General features: G+C 49.2%; 1 protein-coding gene across 5 annotated transcripts in view; it reads left to right on the top strand.

Moving 5' to 3' along the window:
* PHF2 (PHD finger protein 2) overlaps positions 1 to 13,018 on the top strand; it is a 54,511-nt gene extending 41,493 nt beyond the window's left edge. For 2 of the 5 annotated variants that reach the window (XM_021539556.4, XM_085590890.1), the window contains exons 14-22: positions 285 to 403; positions 745 to 923; positions 1,130 to 1,203; positions 2,238 to 2,395; positions 6,720 to 6,997; positions 8,031 to 8,126; positions 9,021 to 9,130; positions 10,276 to 10,537; positions 12,073 to 13,018. In XM_021539556.4, coding sequence (XP_021395231.2) covers positions 285 to 403; positions 745 to 923; positions 1,130 to 1,203; positions 2,238 to 2,395; positions 6,720 to 6,997; positions 8,031 to 8,126; positions 9,021 to 9,130; positions 10,276 to 10,537; positions 12,073 to 12,161 — 1,365 coding nt within the window. In that variant the 3' untranslated portion in view covers positions 12,162 to 13,018. The remainder of the gene's footprint in view (positions 1 to 284; positions 404 to 744; positions 924 to 1,129; positions 1,204 to 2,237; positions 2,396 to 6,719; positions 6,998 to 8,030; positions 8,127 to 9,020; positions 9,131 to 10,275; positions 10,538 to 12,072) is intronic. The other 3 variants (XM_021539557.4, XM_021539559.4, XM_085590889.1) reach the window with 3 other exon arrangements.
* Positions 13,019 to 14,020: the final 1,002 nt, after the last annotated feature.

The following is a 14,020-nucleotide window of genomic DNA, read 5'->3' as shown; positions in this document are numbered from 1 at the left end:
ACAACTAACTAATAGCTAATAATCAATAACTAATCTTTAAATGGCATAAAATTAGAGTTAATGAAATCTGAATTATGCCCTAGGGATTAAAAGCTTGTCCTTCTTGACGGCTAATGCAGGGTGAGTGAAATAGAATAGAACATTTTGTCTGCAGAGAAAATTTGATAGGATTTTTAATAAGGGAAAATTTAACAGACTTAGATTCTGAGGGTACCTGGGAAGCTAAAACATAAAGGACTCATTTGAATGATTTATTTATTTTGTTTTGGTCTTTTGCCTTTCAGAACAGTAAACCTGATTCACTTCTAAAAATGGAAGAGGAACACAAATCAGAAAAGATGCCTTTATCAGGAAATAAAGACAGCAAATTCACATTCTCTTTCTCTAATAAGAAGTTGCTTGGGTAAGTAAAAATATGACAACGTACATCAACTAAAAAAGTAAATTGAAAGGTCATTATTTATATTTTTTATACAAGATGATGAAAACCTGCCTTTCTGGTCAATGTAGAAAATACCCTATCATTAAAACTTCTTCTAGTGCTCTAGGCAGAGTCCTATTTTGAGATATAAATCGTAGGTTCAAAAATGTATTTGTAAAATTATTCTAGTTACTTTGGCACCCCTGAAGGAATTCAGTTTGACTGGTATTTCTGCATAGAGATAGATACTAATTGTCTGTCAAGTCACAAGCTGTTTTCTACTCAGAGTGTTGTTACTGATTTGTAAATATATTTTTTTTCAGTTCAAAGGGAGTCAAAACTCATCTGAATACCAGTGTGTTTGGGTCACTGCAGAATTTTAAAGAGGAAAAAGCCAAACCTGTACGGGATGAATATGAATATGTGTCAGATGATGGTGAACTAAAAATTGATGAGTTTCCAATCAGAAGAAAGAAAAACACTGCAAAAAGAGAACTGCCATGTAAGGATATTGCCTGGTTTATCTTTATCTGCTCAACAAAGTCTTAGGTGGTGATTGTCCAAAACAATCAATATAATCTTTAAAATCTATGTGATTTAGAATAAAGAAAGCCATGTCCTACCTGTCAGTCAAATGTGAGTAGAATAGGATGGCTGGTTTTCGAAGGGAAAGAAACCATGACTTTTTGTTTCTTTTTATTTATACAGTTTTATCAGATAAAAAGGAAGCCCTGCATCACACTCCTGTTAAGAAGCCAAAGGTGGAGTCGGTACCATACAAGGTATGAGGTTATTGTACCTTCACAAGGAGACACTCCTAGACCATGAGGTTCTTTAAGGACCTTTCCAACCCAAACCATTCTGTGTTTCTCTTCCTGTGATGTAGTAACTCAAAGGTTTGTTTTGTGCCACTTGGCAGAGCCTCCCTGCCCATTATGGGCTGAGATCTAGAATACTTGTAACTCAGGTGAACCCAGCCTAGCCCCTGCAGTGTCAGGGAGCCTGGGTGGAACTCACCTGCAGGATGGGACAGCCCAGGTGTGAGTGTGCCCTGTGTCTGAAGCTCAGTGCTGGAAATCAAATTACAAATTATTATTAGAATAAGTCAGAAATGGTAAAATAGTTTGCTAAGACAGAACCAAAGATGACCAGAGTGTTTCGCCTTCAGTACTAAGGAGATCTTTTCACCCTGGTTTGTGTCTGGGACATTCAGGAGGAAGTACAGACCTCTGTCTGAGCCAGTACATGAGGTCTGAGGTGTCTCCCTGTGCAAGAGCAGGGAGGAGGGAGTCCCTGGACACCAGACTGGCACCCCAAGCAATAACGACTGGTGCTGTAGCAGCCTGAAAGCAGGGCAGGAAAGGGGAAGAACTTGTTTTCTTAGGCACCTGACTACAGTGTCTAGAAATCTCAGCCCCAGAGAGAGGGCCAAATGTAGGCAGCTCCCTTCCAGAGTCTCACATGACACTGTTGTACATGTCTGTCCCATTCCTCTGCCTGATCCTCCCAGTCTACTGCTGTGGGGATGGAAACACCACTGTTAAAGGGAATTGATCCCATGAACAGGATCACATCTCAAAGCTTTGGATGGGAAAAGAAAAACTTACCATCCTCCAGGCTACAAGGAAATGGATTTTTACTATGTACTTGGTTTTGTTTTTGGTTTTGGTGGCTTTTTTGGGTTTTTTTAAGAGCAAATTCCAAAGGCTAGTCCTCAGTCTTTGGAGGAGCAGCAGGCTGCAGAAATCACTGTGCTGTTCTTGGGGACCAGCTCAGTGAGTTTCCATCTTTTTTAGCCCTTTCCTTGTTTTCGCAGAGCGAGGACTCGTCAGATGAAGATTTGCTTCACATTGACACAGAGGCAAAGCCAGGACGCAATTCCAAAGTAAAGAAAGAGAGTGGAAGTGCAGCAGGAATTCTTGATCTTTTGCAGGCAAGCAAGGAAGTTGGGGGTTTAGAGTATAACACCAACAGGTATGCACCAGGGGATGCTTTTCCCTCTTACCTGTGAACAAAATTGCATTTTTGTGGTTGTGTGTGAGTGAGAAGGAATTTTGCAGCTTGGTAACTGCTTTTTCTCCAGTAAGCAAAATTTTCCTTTATCCTGTGATCTGGAGGGAGAGGGAGGAAAGATTTTGGTAATTTGAACAAATAGAGTACTTCACATCTGTAGATGCTGAAGATCAGTTTTAGCAATAATGCTGTCATAGATAGATGAATAATTCAAAAGAAGGAGAGAGTTCAGTGACTGCAGCTTGAGGGTGGGAATTAAGGTTTTTAATGTAATGAGATTGTAATAAAGTTATCTAAACAGCCAGCATTTCTCCCATAAGGAACTCTAAGGTGTCACAAATGCCAAGTGCTTGAAAGAATGATATAGGAAACTGCTCTCCCTGCCCCACCCACCCTCTCTACCTCCCATCTGTGGTTATCACTCTTCTTCCCACCATAAAATAAGGCTTGGGGAAAAAAAGCACACTCTTTCATGGGCACTTCTGTACCTGAAATGGAAATGTCTGCCTGGGCTTAGTGGTGTCTTATGTGAAACGTGGAAAGTTTTGGATGTTTTGCCCTATGGCCAGTAAGGTACAGCACCAGGTCCTTCAACAATCCAAACAGTGAGTGGTGGAAAGAAATAATCACATTAATACTTGTCTGCTTGGCCATCCCTGTGAATTCCTTTTCCATTCTGCATTATGGTCCGTAATAGGATGAGTGTTTATGTTGATGTTACAGTTATATTTTGGCAGGTGATTAGACGGATCAAAAAGTAGTTAGCTGTGTCTGACACTGTAACAAAGTTGCTGGGTTAATAAAACTTCCATGCTGGAAGTTTGGTATAAAAAAAGAAAAATTATCAACTATTATAAGAACTTAAAGAAATCCTCCTTGGTCCTGTGGACACTGCTGGCCATTCTGTGGATAACACTGCTCACTGCATGCTTTGAAATGGTCCTTGACAATTGTCTGCCTTGCTCGGGGTGTGTTTTGCTGTCTGGCAAGGGGTTAAACCAGAACAGAGTTTAAACTCAGGCCTTTTCCCCCTCAGCCTGGGTGCTGTACCCAGGGTGTTTAAAGGCTCTGTAGTTTCTGAAATCAAAGTCCCACCCCAGACTCGGCTGAGTTACTGCTCTGTGTGGGGTGGTTTAGTGGGAATGTGTCATATCAATGCTGGGTCTGGGATAAACACGGGGTTTTGGCAGTGTATGCTGCATCTTGATTGGAAAAAGCCCCTGGTAAATGTAATTACTGTGTTTCATATCATAATTACACTTGGCTTTTCAAAGGGCCATAACGTGGTCTTTTTGAAAATAAATCAGAAGAAACATGATATGCAAACACACACTGTGTCACAGCATGAGGCCAGTATGTTCATGTCTGACTCTCAGGAACAATTCCCACCTTTCTCTGCTTGCAGGGCAGATGAAGAGTAGAGAATGTGTGTATTTATAGCTCTGTATGTGTATATTGTGGATGCTGTGGAGCAGCCCTATGGATCTCCTCCCACACAAGCAGTCAGTGCCTGCATCCCTGTCAGACCAGTGCTGGATTCCCAGTCACTGGGAAGCAGGTCAGGGCTTTTTGTGATAGTGGCTGAATCCGAACCATGGCAAGCCTTATTCTGTAAAATACTGAGCTGTCACTAGCAGCTGGTCACCCCAGAGGCCCTGATGGCACTACCTAGAGTGCACTAGAGAGCTGCAGCTCAACTGTGTGTATCAGCAAGACAGGGAGAGAGGGAAGGACAGAGCTCCTGCAGAAAGGCTGCTGTGAGTGGGGGAACAGGCTGAAAGAACTGAAATGAAATATGCAAAAAGCTTGGAGGGCTGGTTATCACCTGATTTTGAAAGGAGCAAAATTACTTGTGACCAGGTCTGACTCAAAAATGGAAGAAAACACTGGGTTTGTACTTTAAATTGTTGGAGTTCTTTAGTTTTATACAACTCTGAGTTCTCCAGAGCCACTGCCCAATCAGTAGGTGAAATGTCAGTAAGTAAGTGAAATCAATATTTCACTCTGCTGGAATATTATAAATTCAGTTTCTAAATATGAAGATATAGGTAGGAGACTCAGTAATTCCTGATGGAAGGAAGGAGATGATATGCCTAGAGAGGGTGAGAGGGATGACAGTTGTAGAGTTGGTGGTGAAGAGCAAGGCACCGGCTCCCTACACAATATCCTGCACTATGGAGGGTGCTGGGATCATTCCTGTGCCCTGCTCACTGAGGAGGTAAAACCTGAGTCCATCAATGCTTGGTCCTGTCCCCAGCACAGCTGTTTGCCTGCTCCACCTGTCCTGGGACATGCCAGGAACAGAATGGCAAACCTGGGTACCACAGTCCCCCTGAGCCTCCTTTTCCCAGACTGAGCCCCTTTCCCATGTCCTTATCCGCTCCTGGAGCTCCAGCCCCTTCTCCAGGCCTGCTCCCTTCTCTGGACATGCCCCAGCCCCTCAATGTCCATCTTGTCATGAGGAACCCAAAACTGACCACAGGATTCCAGGTCGGGCTGCAGCAGTGCCAGCACGGGGGACGGGCAGTGCACTGGGCCTGCTGCCACACCAGGGCTGCCACAAGCAAGGTGAAGGCACAAAGCACTGCCAGTGTATCTGTTAGAGTGTCCCCCTCCCTGTGCAGCCACAGCAGCAGCTCTTACCCCAGGACAGGACAACAAGGCTGCTGGGCTGGAGGCAGGTCTGAGCTATCCCCCAGTGCCACCTCCAGTGTGTCTGGAGATGGCTGTGGGGACACAGCAGGGGCAGAAGCACTTTGGCTGCTTTGTTCCTGCTCCAATACTCTTTTAAAAAAATGATTTTATTAGCCGTAATTGTAACTCACTGATAGTTTGCTTTCATAAATGTTTTTTTTTTTAAATCATTGCTGAAGCTACAGAAAGGGGATATGGCTCTTACAGAGCTTCAAAATTGCTTCCTGAGTCTTCTTGAATTTTTTTTTGGATTAGAAAGCTGAAATACTCCTGATGGAAACACACCAGGCACATGCCCTAATGAGAAACACTCTGCTCCATGTGCAACTCTGAGATATTTCCCCCTCTTCAGGTTGGTGTTTGAGCCTCAGAACCACTGGTTTTGATCATATCCTACCATTTATTTGTTGAAGTTTGTGTTGCTTAAGGCAGTTCCTTTCTGATTTGCCCATTTAGTGGTCAGTATTTGATGGTCTGTTTGCAGTGTTTTGAGAGTCCAGTGTTTGGAAAAACAATTCAGGGGAAAAGGCTGGAAGAAAATATGGTAATTCCTTGTAGATGATGCAAAATATTTCTTTGCTGGGGAGAAGGCAGAGGAGAAGGCATGATATTGGAGGGATTTAAATGGCTCATTCCTAAATAAGTTTTTTGATGTTCTTCTGTTTGTTAAATTCTGAATTAGTCTTAACTCACTTTCGGGATTATGACTAAATGCCATTAGTGACCAGAAACTTCTTTTATGGTCTTGTACCTTACTCTGTTTAGAGCCCAGATTAAGCTCAAGTAGGAGAAAGTGACACGGTGCTGTTAATTTCTTGTATGTTTGTGGCTTCTATTGCACAACAAATGCATAACAAGTGTAATAAGTATTATTGCCACAAGGTTTATTTTGCATTTCACTACTTGCCCAAACTTCAACCTTCTGGAAATACTGACTGATGTGTTCTGCCAGTCTCAGAATTAATTTCCAGCAGCTCCTGGAGTGGTGACAGCCCATGATGTGAATTGGGACCAAAAACTTCCAGGCAGTTTTGAGCAGAGCGCTGCGCAACATCCCCCACCAGTGCTGATCCATAAGCTCTCCTTTTACAGGAGCTGATAGTGTAAATTATAAATAATAATATTGAAATATGATGATGATGAGGAGGATGATTTGGTAGTACAGGAAAACAACATTATGATAGATAGATAGATAGATAGATAGATAGATAGATAGATAGATAGATATTTAAAGATGATGATGAGAGAAGGCGGAGGAGGATGATGATAATAGTTGGTATAGAGACACTGCTGTGTCAGGGATTCTGCTGTGGGGTTTGGGAAGTTTTCTGAGCTGTGCCCAGAATGCTGACAGCCCCAGGGACCTGCCCACATCTCCCTGGCTCCTGGACCATCACCCCCACATCTGAGGTGCTCTTTGTGGCATTCCTGTCCCATAAAATTCCGCACTGGCCCTATTGGTATGTGCAGCTGCTCAGAGGAATTAGGGGGTCTCTCCTAGCACAGCTGCCTGGCAGGAGCGAGCTGCCTGTGAGGGGTTGGTGTTTCTGGAATCACTAAGTGCTCTGGCATCTCTCCCTGTGCCCCACAGCCAGCCACCTGCCTCCCCCAGCACACAGGAAGCCATCCAGGGCATGCTCTCCATGGCAAACCTCCAGGCCTCAGAGTCCTGCCTGCAGACGTCGTGGGGCACCAATCAGGCGAAGAACAACTCCTTCTCCACACAAAACTTGAAGAAAACTGGTGGTGGTGGCAACAAAAATGCTGGGAAACGGCTGCTGAAGAAGAGCACAAAGAACAGCATCGACATCGAGGACTATGATGAGGACCAGGACCACTTGGATGCCTGTTTTAAGGACTCGGATTATGGTAAGTAGGAGGGAAGCAGAGTGAGGGTGTGCCTGAGGCTGCATGGACGCATGTGTGCCTGCTGGTGAATGTCCCTTTGCTTGTGGCTGCTTCTGCCTGCTCTGTCACCCTGGGATCGGCTGGGCGTGCGCAGGAGCAGTGCATGGAACAGGGACCTGCACACCAAAGGGAGCAAAGACATGTGACAGCAGACTGGCTGCAGGGCCCACGGTCACACAGCCATCCAGGCAGGCTGGATTTGAGGCGTGGCACAAAACTTCTTTTATGAGAAGCAGAAACTGTTTTTTGAGAGAAACTCTCTAGAAACATGGAGACCCCCAAAACTGCAGCAGTCAACCCAGAAACGGGGGACTGTCCTAGAAATGTGGGTCAGGTACTGCTACTTGTGACAGAAATGTCCTTGTCTGCACAGTAGCAATTAAACCTCCAGCTGAGAGGAGTGAGAAGTTGAACTTGTACATGGAAAAGGGATCTAATGCTGTTTTGAGTTTTGGCAGAGAAGGCAGGCATTTGCAGCAGAAATGTGCACAAAGATAGTTTACAGCAGTTACATCAGTTCTGCCATAATGGTCATGGAATCAGAGAGTGGTTTAGGTTGGAAGGGACCTTCAAGGGCCATCTAGTTCCATCCTCTGCCATGGGCAGGGACACATTCACTAGATCAAGTTGCTCCAAGCCCTGTCCAGCTTGGCCTTGGACACTTGCAGAGATGGAGCAGCCACAGCTTTACTGGGCAACCAAGTCATGCTCGATGATTCTTGTGGCTCCCTTGCAGCTCAGGATATTCTGTGATTAAAGAGGAATACAGAGAGCCAGTCACAGTTTAAAGACAGCAGCTCCCAATGGTAATGTATGGATGAGAACAGAGGAAAGTCCTCTGAATGTCACAGCTGTGACAGAAGTGCTCAGTGGCACTTTGGGGATCATCCAGCTGTGATGCTTGTGGTCACTGCACCTGGACAGAGCAAGGGTCCTCTGTGCAGGGTAGAGCTGTTTCCTAAACTGAAACTCTTGCCTTTGTTTCCTACTGTAGTTTACCCTTCCCTCGAATCAGACGAAGATAATCCAGTATTCAAGTCCCGATCAAAGAAAAGGAAAAGTTCAGATGATGCCCCTTACAGTCCCACGGGTAAGTCGATGTGGTCTGTCCTACCCAGACTCAGGCTAATTCATGCAAATCTCTAAATTTTTCAAGGATTGTGGCAACTGCAACACACAATTAGTGATTCCTTTATCACATGAAGGATTAACTCTTTCCAGGGCAGTGGGAGGTGATCCAGGTACTGGGATTCCTGCCAAGAAGTTTTAGCCTTCCTCCTGCAATCAGCTGGCAGGAGAAAGCAATTCCTTGGCTGGTTTATTTTTCCTCACAGTCTTAGTAATAGATCATTTGGTTGCCACCTTAGCAGTGGTGTAACAGTGAATCAAGCTCTGGACAGCTGAGTTGCTGTGGATTTCAGGTGTTGACTATGGGAATTGACTGTGGGAATAGTGAGAGAGAGCAGGAATAGTCTCCTTCAGGCTCAGCTGAAGCTCATGATCTGGAAGGGTTTGGTCTGCCCTGGGTCTGTTGGAGCTCACTGGGGGCAGTGACAGGCAAGAGGACCCCTGGACTCCTTTGAGCCCTGTAGCCCATGAGCAGGGCACCCTCTGTGTGTGACAAGCAGCCCATGCATGACCTCATAATCTTGTGGCCCTGCATGTCCTCCCCCGGCTGCAGGTGAGCATTGTCACTTTGGAAATAACACTCATAATCCAGGATGTGGGCACAAACCCGCATGGCTTTGGCTTCAGGTGCTGTGGAGCTGCTCAGCTCTATGACATCTCTATCGGCAGCTTCTGCCCATGCCGCTGTGCCCAGAGGCTGTTGGCTCTTGTGCCTTCACTCGTACCTGGGCAAGGGAAGGACAGAGGTTGTCTCCATCTCTCCTGGCTGAGCAGGGCAGAGCATGCTGCACTGTGGTGGCTGTGCTGCTCCCACAAGCACATTCCTGCCCCTCACCTGCCTCTGCTCTCCTTGCAGCACGAGTTGGTCCCTCGGTGCCCCGGCAGGACAGACCGGTGCGAGAAGGCACGAGAGTCGCCTCCATCGAAACTGGACTCGCCGCTGCCGCTGCCAAGCTGTCACAGCAGGTGAGAGGCTGCCTGGAGAGTAGGAGCTGTCAGGAAAGGAGAGCCCTGTCCTCAGCAGCAGAGCTGTGCCCAAGCCTAGTGCTGTGCCAGTCCTGCATAGTGTTTGGTCCTGCCAGTGACATGAGGCTCTGCAGTCTCAGGGAAATAAATGGGATCTAAGCCCAGTGGTGTCACAACACACCTGAGCACGTCACAGGATAGCAAGGGACAGAGAAAAGCACAGGGAAGAATGAGGGGGTGAGAATAGCTACTGGGGTAGAACAGGAGAAGGCTGCCTCAAGGGAATGTATTTGATGTGTACTTGAGAACCTGACTGGTGTGATTGCCTGTCTGTGCAGATTGGCTGCTGGGAAGTGTCAGGGTTTGCTTCCAAAGGATTGGTGGGCTGTGAGCAAAGAGTCAGTTTAGGAAAGGAACTGGGGCAGTTTGGATGTTTGGTAAGTTTCTGGTCTCTGAAGGGGTCAGAGAAGCCCCATAAAGGTGACATGGTGAGATGCTATGGTGACAAGGTCTGCTGGAACGAGGTTGGTGAGGCGCCTCAGCAAGCTGGTGGAGATGCAGGTTATGGTGGCCTTGGGCTTCTGCGATGTGGACTATTGAGTAGAAGAGCTTTAAGGATGGTGGCAATATTTGAAGAAGAAGGAGCTGAAAGTAGACAAGGGACACAGAACAGTAGCAGACCTGCCATCCCAGTGTGCATGTCCAAGTGCAGTTACAGGTCAGGGGATGATGTGTGTGTCCTAGCAGGAAGCAGAGGCTGAATCAGTGGGATGTTTAATATCCTTCATGCTGTTGTGCAAGGGTGTGAAGATCCCCGAAGATAGGAGGTGCCAGTTTTTATGGAAGATGGAAAGATTTGCCCACGCTGCTGTGCCAGGGCGGTGTCGGTGCGGCCCCGGCTGGCTCCTGCTCTCCACAGTGGTAAGGAACGAGGAGGCCCTGCACAGAGCAAGGATGTAGAGGCACGAGAGGCAAACGTGTGTGTGCAGCTGTGAGCCAGACGTGTTGGAGCAGCCCCCGAGCGCTTGTCCATGGCCAACTCCTGGCGTGCCATTGTATCAGGACCCTAAGCAACGCCGCTGGCCCTTGCCCTAGCTAAAGGTCTTCTGGGGATTAATCTGAGCTTCATCTTTGTCATTTTAAAGGAGGAACAAAAAGGCAAGAAGAAAAAAAATACCAAAAAGAAGCTGTCAGCCCCCAACGCAAGCAAAGCGGCTCAGGAAGGCAGCTCCCCCGAGCCGAAGCTGGAGTCACAGGCCAGCAGCCTCACAGATCACGAGTACACCGCAGGGGCCAGCACCTTTGGGGTCACCCAGCCTAACAGGGGATCGCAGCCGATGGCACCCGGTGTTTTCCTCACACAGAGGAGACCCTCATCATCCTCGCAGAACAATGCCTTCGCCAAAGGTACCAGGAAACGCCTGGCTTGTGGTGCAGGAGTGGGGAAGGGTGAAGGGCCACGGAACCCGAGCCTTCCGCAGGGCCTCCACTGCAGTGTGTGGTGTGGGCATGCATAGGTGCAGGCGTGTGGATGCAATTCAGATCTGGTCAGGGATAGGGCCTGTGGCCTTGACTGTCCTGGCACTGTGGGGCCAAGTAGGTGTTTTTCTGCTGGACTAGTGGTTGCAGGGTGCGAGGTGTCGCTGGCAGGAGCGCTGCCCAACCCAGCCCCAGCTCGGGAGGAGCACCCACAGGGTCACATCCCAGACAGCCTGGCCGGTGGAGCCTTGGCCAGGGGAGGATGCATCCATGAAGGCTGTTCTGCCCAGGGCTGGGGCAGACACTGTGGTGTTGGTGGTGGCTGTATGCCAGCTCTGTGCTGACTGTAACTGAGGACAGTCCTCCCAGGACATGTAGAGTAGGGCACACCGCAGATCTCTCTGTAGGGTTGCCACAAGGGAGCAGAGGAATATCTCACCTTGGAAATAACAGAACTACAACCAAAGGCAGGAGAGAAGAAGATATTGCCTGCTGTCTATTGTAGGGAAAGCGTGAGAAAGCTGAGGCTGGGCCAGAGTCTGGACTGGGACCTCCTACTCTCCACTCAAACTTGGCTCAGGAAGTGTAACTGAGGCAGGTGTGTGGGACAGACACTGCATTAGCATGAAAATTGTGTGTGATCCCACTGGGAAAGGCCCCAGTAACAAGTGAGGCAATGTGGCAGATGTTTCCGAATTCCGTGTATTTGAGTGGAGCAGATTAGAGGTAGTGCACAGTACCCTGGCAGCTTGGATGACCATAGGGCAGGATGTGTGTAGCCTGTGGTAGGGGCTGGGGTACTGCCAGAAGCTGGTGGTACCTGTGACTCTCTGCAGAGCTGGAGTAGAAAGAATGTATTTGCCTGGAATTGTGCTTTTGTGGTGAAATGGTGGGAAACAGGTCCAAGACAGAGAGGTGCCCAGGAGCCTGGAGCTGCGAAAAGCTATAGGGCCTGTGCCTGTGTCTGTGTCTGTGTCTCTGTGTGTGTGCAGCCTCTCCCTGAGGAGCAGAATGGCAATTGTGGGGCTGGGTTTGATTGTCATCCTGTGGGAAAACAGCAGTGAGCCAGGGCAGGTGAGGGCACAGGGCAGCAGGGCTGGCACTGCAGGGGCAGAAGGGTGCCTGGCAGAGCAGTGGGGTCAGGAGGGTGCCCAGGAGAGGTGTGGGGGCAGGAGGGTGCTCAACAGAGCTGCACCTCCCTGGAGCAGGTGTGGATGTGTCCACGAGAGTGGGTGTGCACTGTGCCCCAGCTCAGCAGGGCTGGCTCTCCAGGGGCAGTGCTTCCAGCCAAGCCCTGTCCTGTGGCGAGCAGCCCCATTCCTGAGGGGTGCCGGTGGGGGTCCTTGAAGGTGCTGGGCAGGTCTGGCAGCAGGGCCGTGGAGGCAGGAGGCAGCTGGAGGGTCTGTCTGTGGGGTGGTGTGGGGTGGGCGTGGGTCCTCACCCCACACCTGCTGTCCTTCCAGGGAAGCGTACGAAGAAGGGGATGGCCACGGCCAAGCAGCGGCTCGGCAAGATCCTGAAGATCCACCGGAATGGGAAGCTACTGCTCTAGTGGCCTCAGGGACACTGCCACCCAGTTCTGGGCCACTACTACGATAATCCCTTTAACTTTCAGCGGTCAGACTGTACAGAATCCTGCTATAAATATTTTTTAATATAGATGTCTTTTCTCAGAGTGCTGAGAGCGACTAGCCGCAAAAAGTTAATCCTAATCTTGGCCACGGAGGAGCGCACCGGGCCCCTGGCTGCGGCGCCGGCTCCGGCCTTGGGCCCCTCATCGCCCGGCGAGCGCGCAGGGCGGGTGGCCGAGCCGCTGTGGCGGCAGTGCCGGAGCGGGACAAGGCCACGTGGCGGGAGGGGACTGCAGGACTCAAGGCGTCGGGCGAGGAGGTGGCGGGCGCGTTTCTCAGGCACCGCTGCTGCTCCACGCTGCCGCATGCCAGGCCCCTTTTCCTAGAATGTAGCTTGTACATAGCTTTTGGAATAACCACCGCCGGGTTTTTATACGGGGAGGGTCTCTCCGGGCGCTGCCCGCCGGTACCAGCTCTTTGCGTAACTTCTTGTACGAGGAGGGAGACAGTTATTTTACTAGCACCTTGTGGAGTGTTCCGTGTTTTGTGACGATGTAATTTATTAATGTTTGTAGCTTTTTATATTTGTACATTTCTTATGGGCTTTGTTTATATACACACATTACTGGGGCGCGGCGCCTGTGGGGAACCAGAGCCACCTGCCGCCGTGTGCCAGGGCCACCAGGGCCACCACCGGGGCCACCACCAGGGCCAACAGTGCCGCGCCGGCCCGGGCGTTGCGCCGGCTTTTTTTATTATGATTATGATTATTATTAGTAGTATTATTATTTTTTCGCGACATGTACATTTCTAACAAAGTTTATCGTGGCTATCTCTATCTATGACGGTGTTTTATTTACCGATTCATATCAAATGCTCTTGTATCAACTTCACAAAATCTTAAGTAAACCTAGAGCAAAGTTTAAAAAAAAGAAAAAAAAGGAAAAAAAAAAAAAAGAAAGCAAAGTAAAACTATTTCAGGTTTTGTACACAATTGCCTGGGCCTGGCCTTTTTGTGGGGTCGGTGAAGGGTGGGGAGGCAGCTAGGGCTCCCTGAGGGTGGGTGAAGGAGCCAGCAAGGACCCACAGTTGGCACAGACAGGGGGTGGCTCTGCTGCTGGCATCTGTCACCCACCCCCATGTGGTGTAGTAAGCACACCTCTGCTTGCTACAGCACCACAAGAAGCACTGGTCAGTTGGGCATGGTCTTGAGTATCCCAGTGAGACACCTCATGGTCTACCCAAAGGTGTCTACCCATCTCCCAGCTCATCATCCACCTCCCATGGGTGAACATACATGCCTGTTTCTCTCTGCTTCCTCCCTCTTGGGGGTCACCAGGTGCTCCAGCCTTTCCCCTTCTTTGTGCTCACTGAAACGTGCAGCATCTCACCATTTATTCCCATACCTTGGGGACATGCTCACCTGCATCTTTTTCTTTGCTGATGCGAGGCCATTCCCACCTCTCTGCTTCCTGCTCTTGGATACCTTGTGCTGGCAGTGGTCCGAGCCACCTGCAGCCTGCACCTGTTCCCCTCCGATGGCCGCAGCAGCCCCACGGGGCAGCCCCTGGCCCAGCCCCTTGCCCCGGCCCGGCCGAGCGCTCATCCCCGGCTCCGCGGCTTTGGGGGAACCCTCGCAGGGACATCTCGGGCGGGCTGCAGTGGCTGGTGGCGATATCGAGCTATGGCCAGCTGGGGGAGTTCACAGTTCAGAAACAAGCCGCAGCCGGGAAAATGGGACCCGTCGGATGGAGCCTCCCGAGCACCTCCCGCGGCTCGGGAACACGCGCGCACCTCTGGCCCATCATCAAATATCCGGAGATGGAAGGGACCTGCAAGG

Source organism: Lonchura striata, chromosome 12, assembly GCF_050655825.1.
Source record: "Lonchura striata isolate lonStrDom1 chromosome 12, ASM5065582v1, whole genome shotgun sequence".
NCBI classification, from domain to species: domain Eukaryota; kingdom Metazoa; phylum Chordata; class Aves; order Passeriformes; family Estrildidae; genus Lonchura; species Lonchura striata.
The sequence above is the reverse complement of the archived record's forward strand: the minus strand, read 5'-3'. Positions and strand labels throughout refer to the sequence as shown.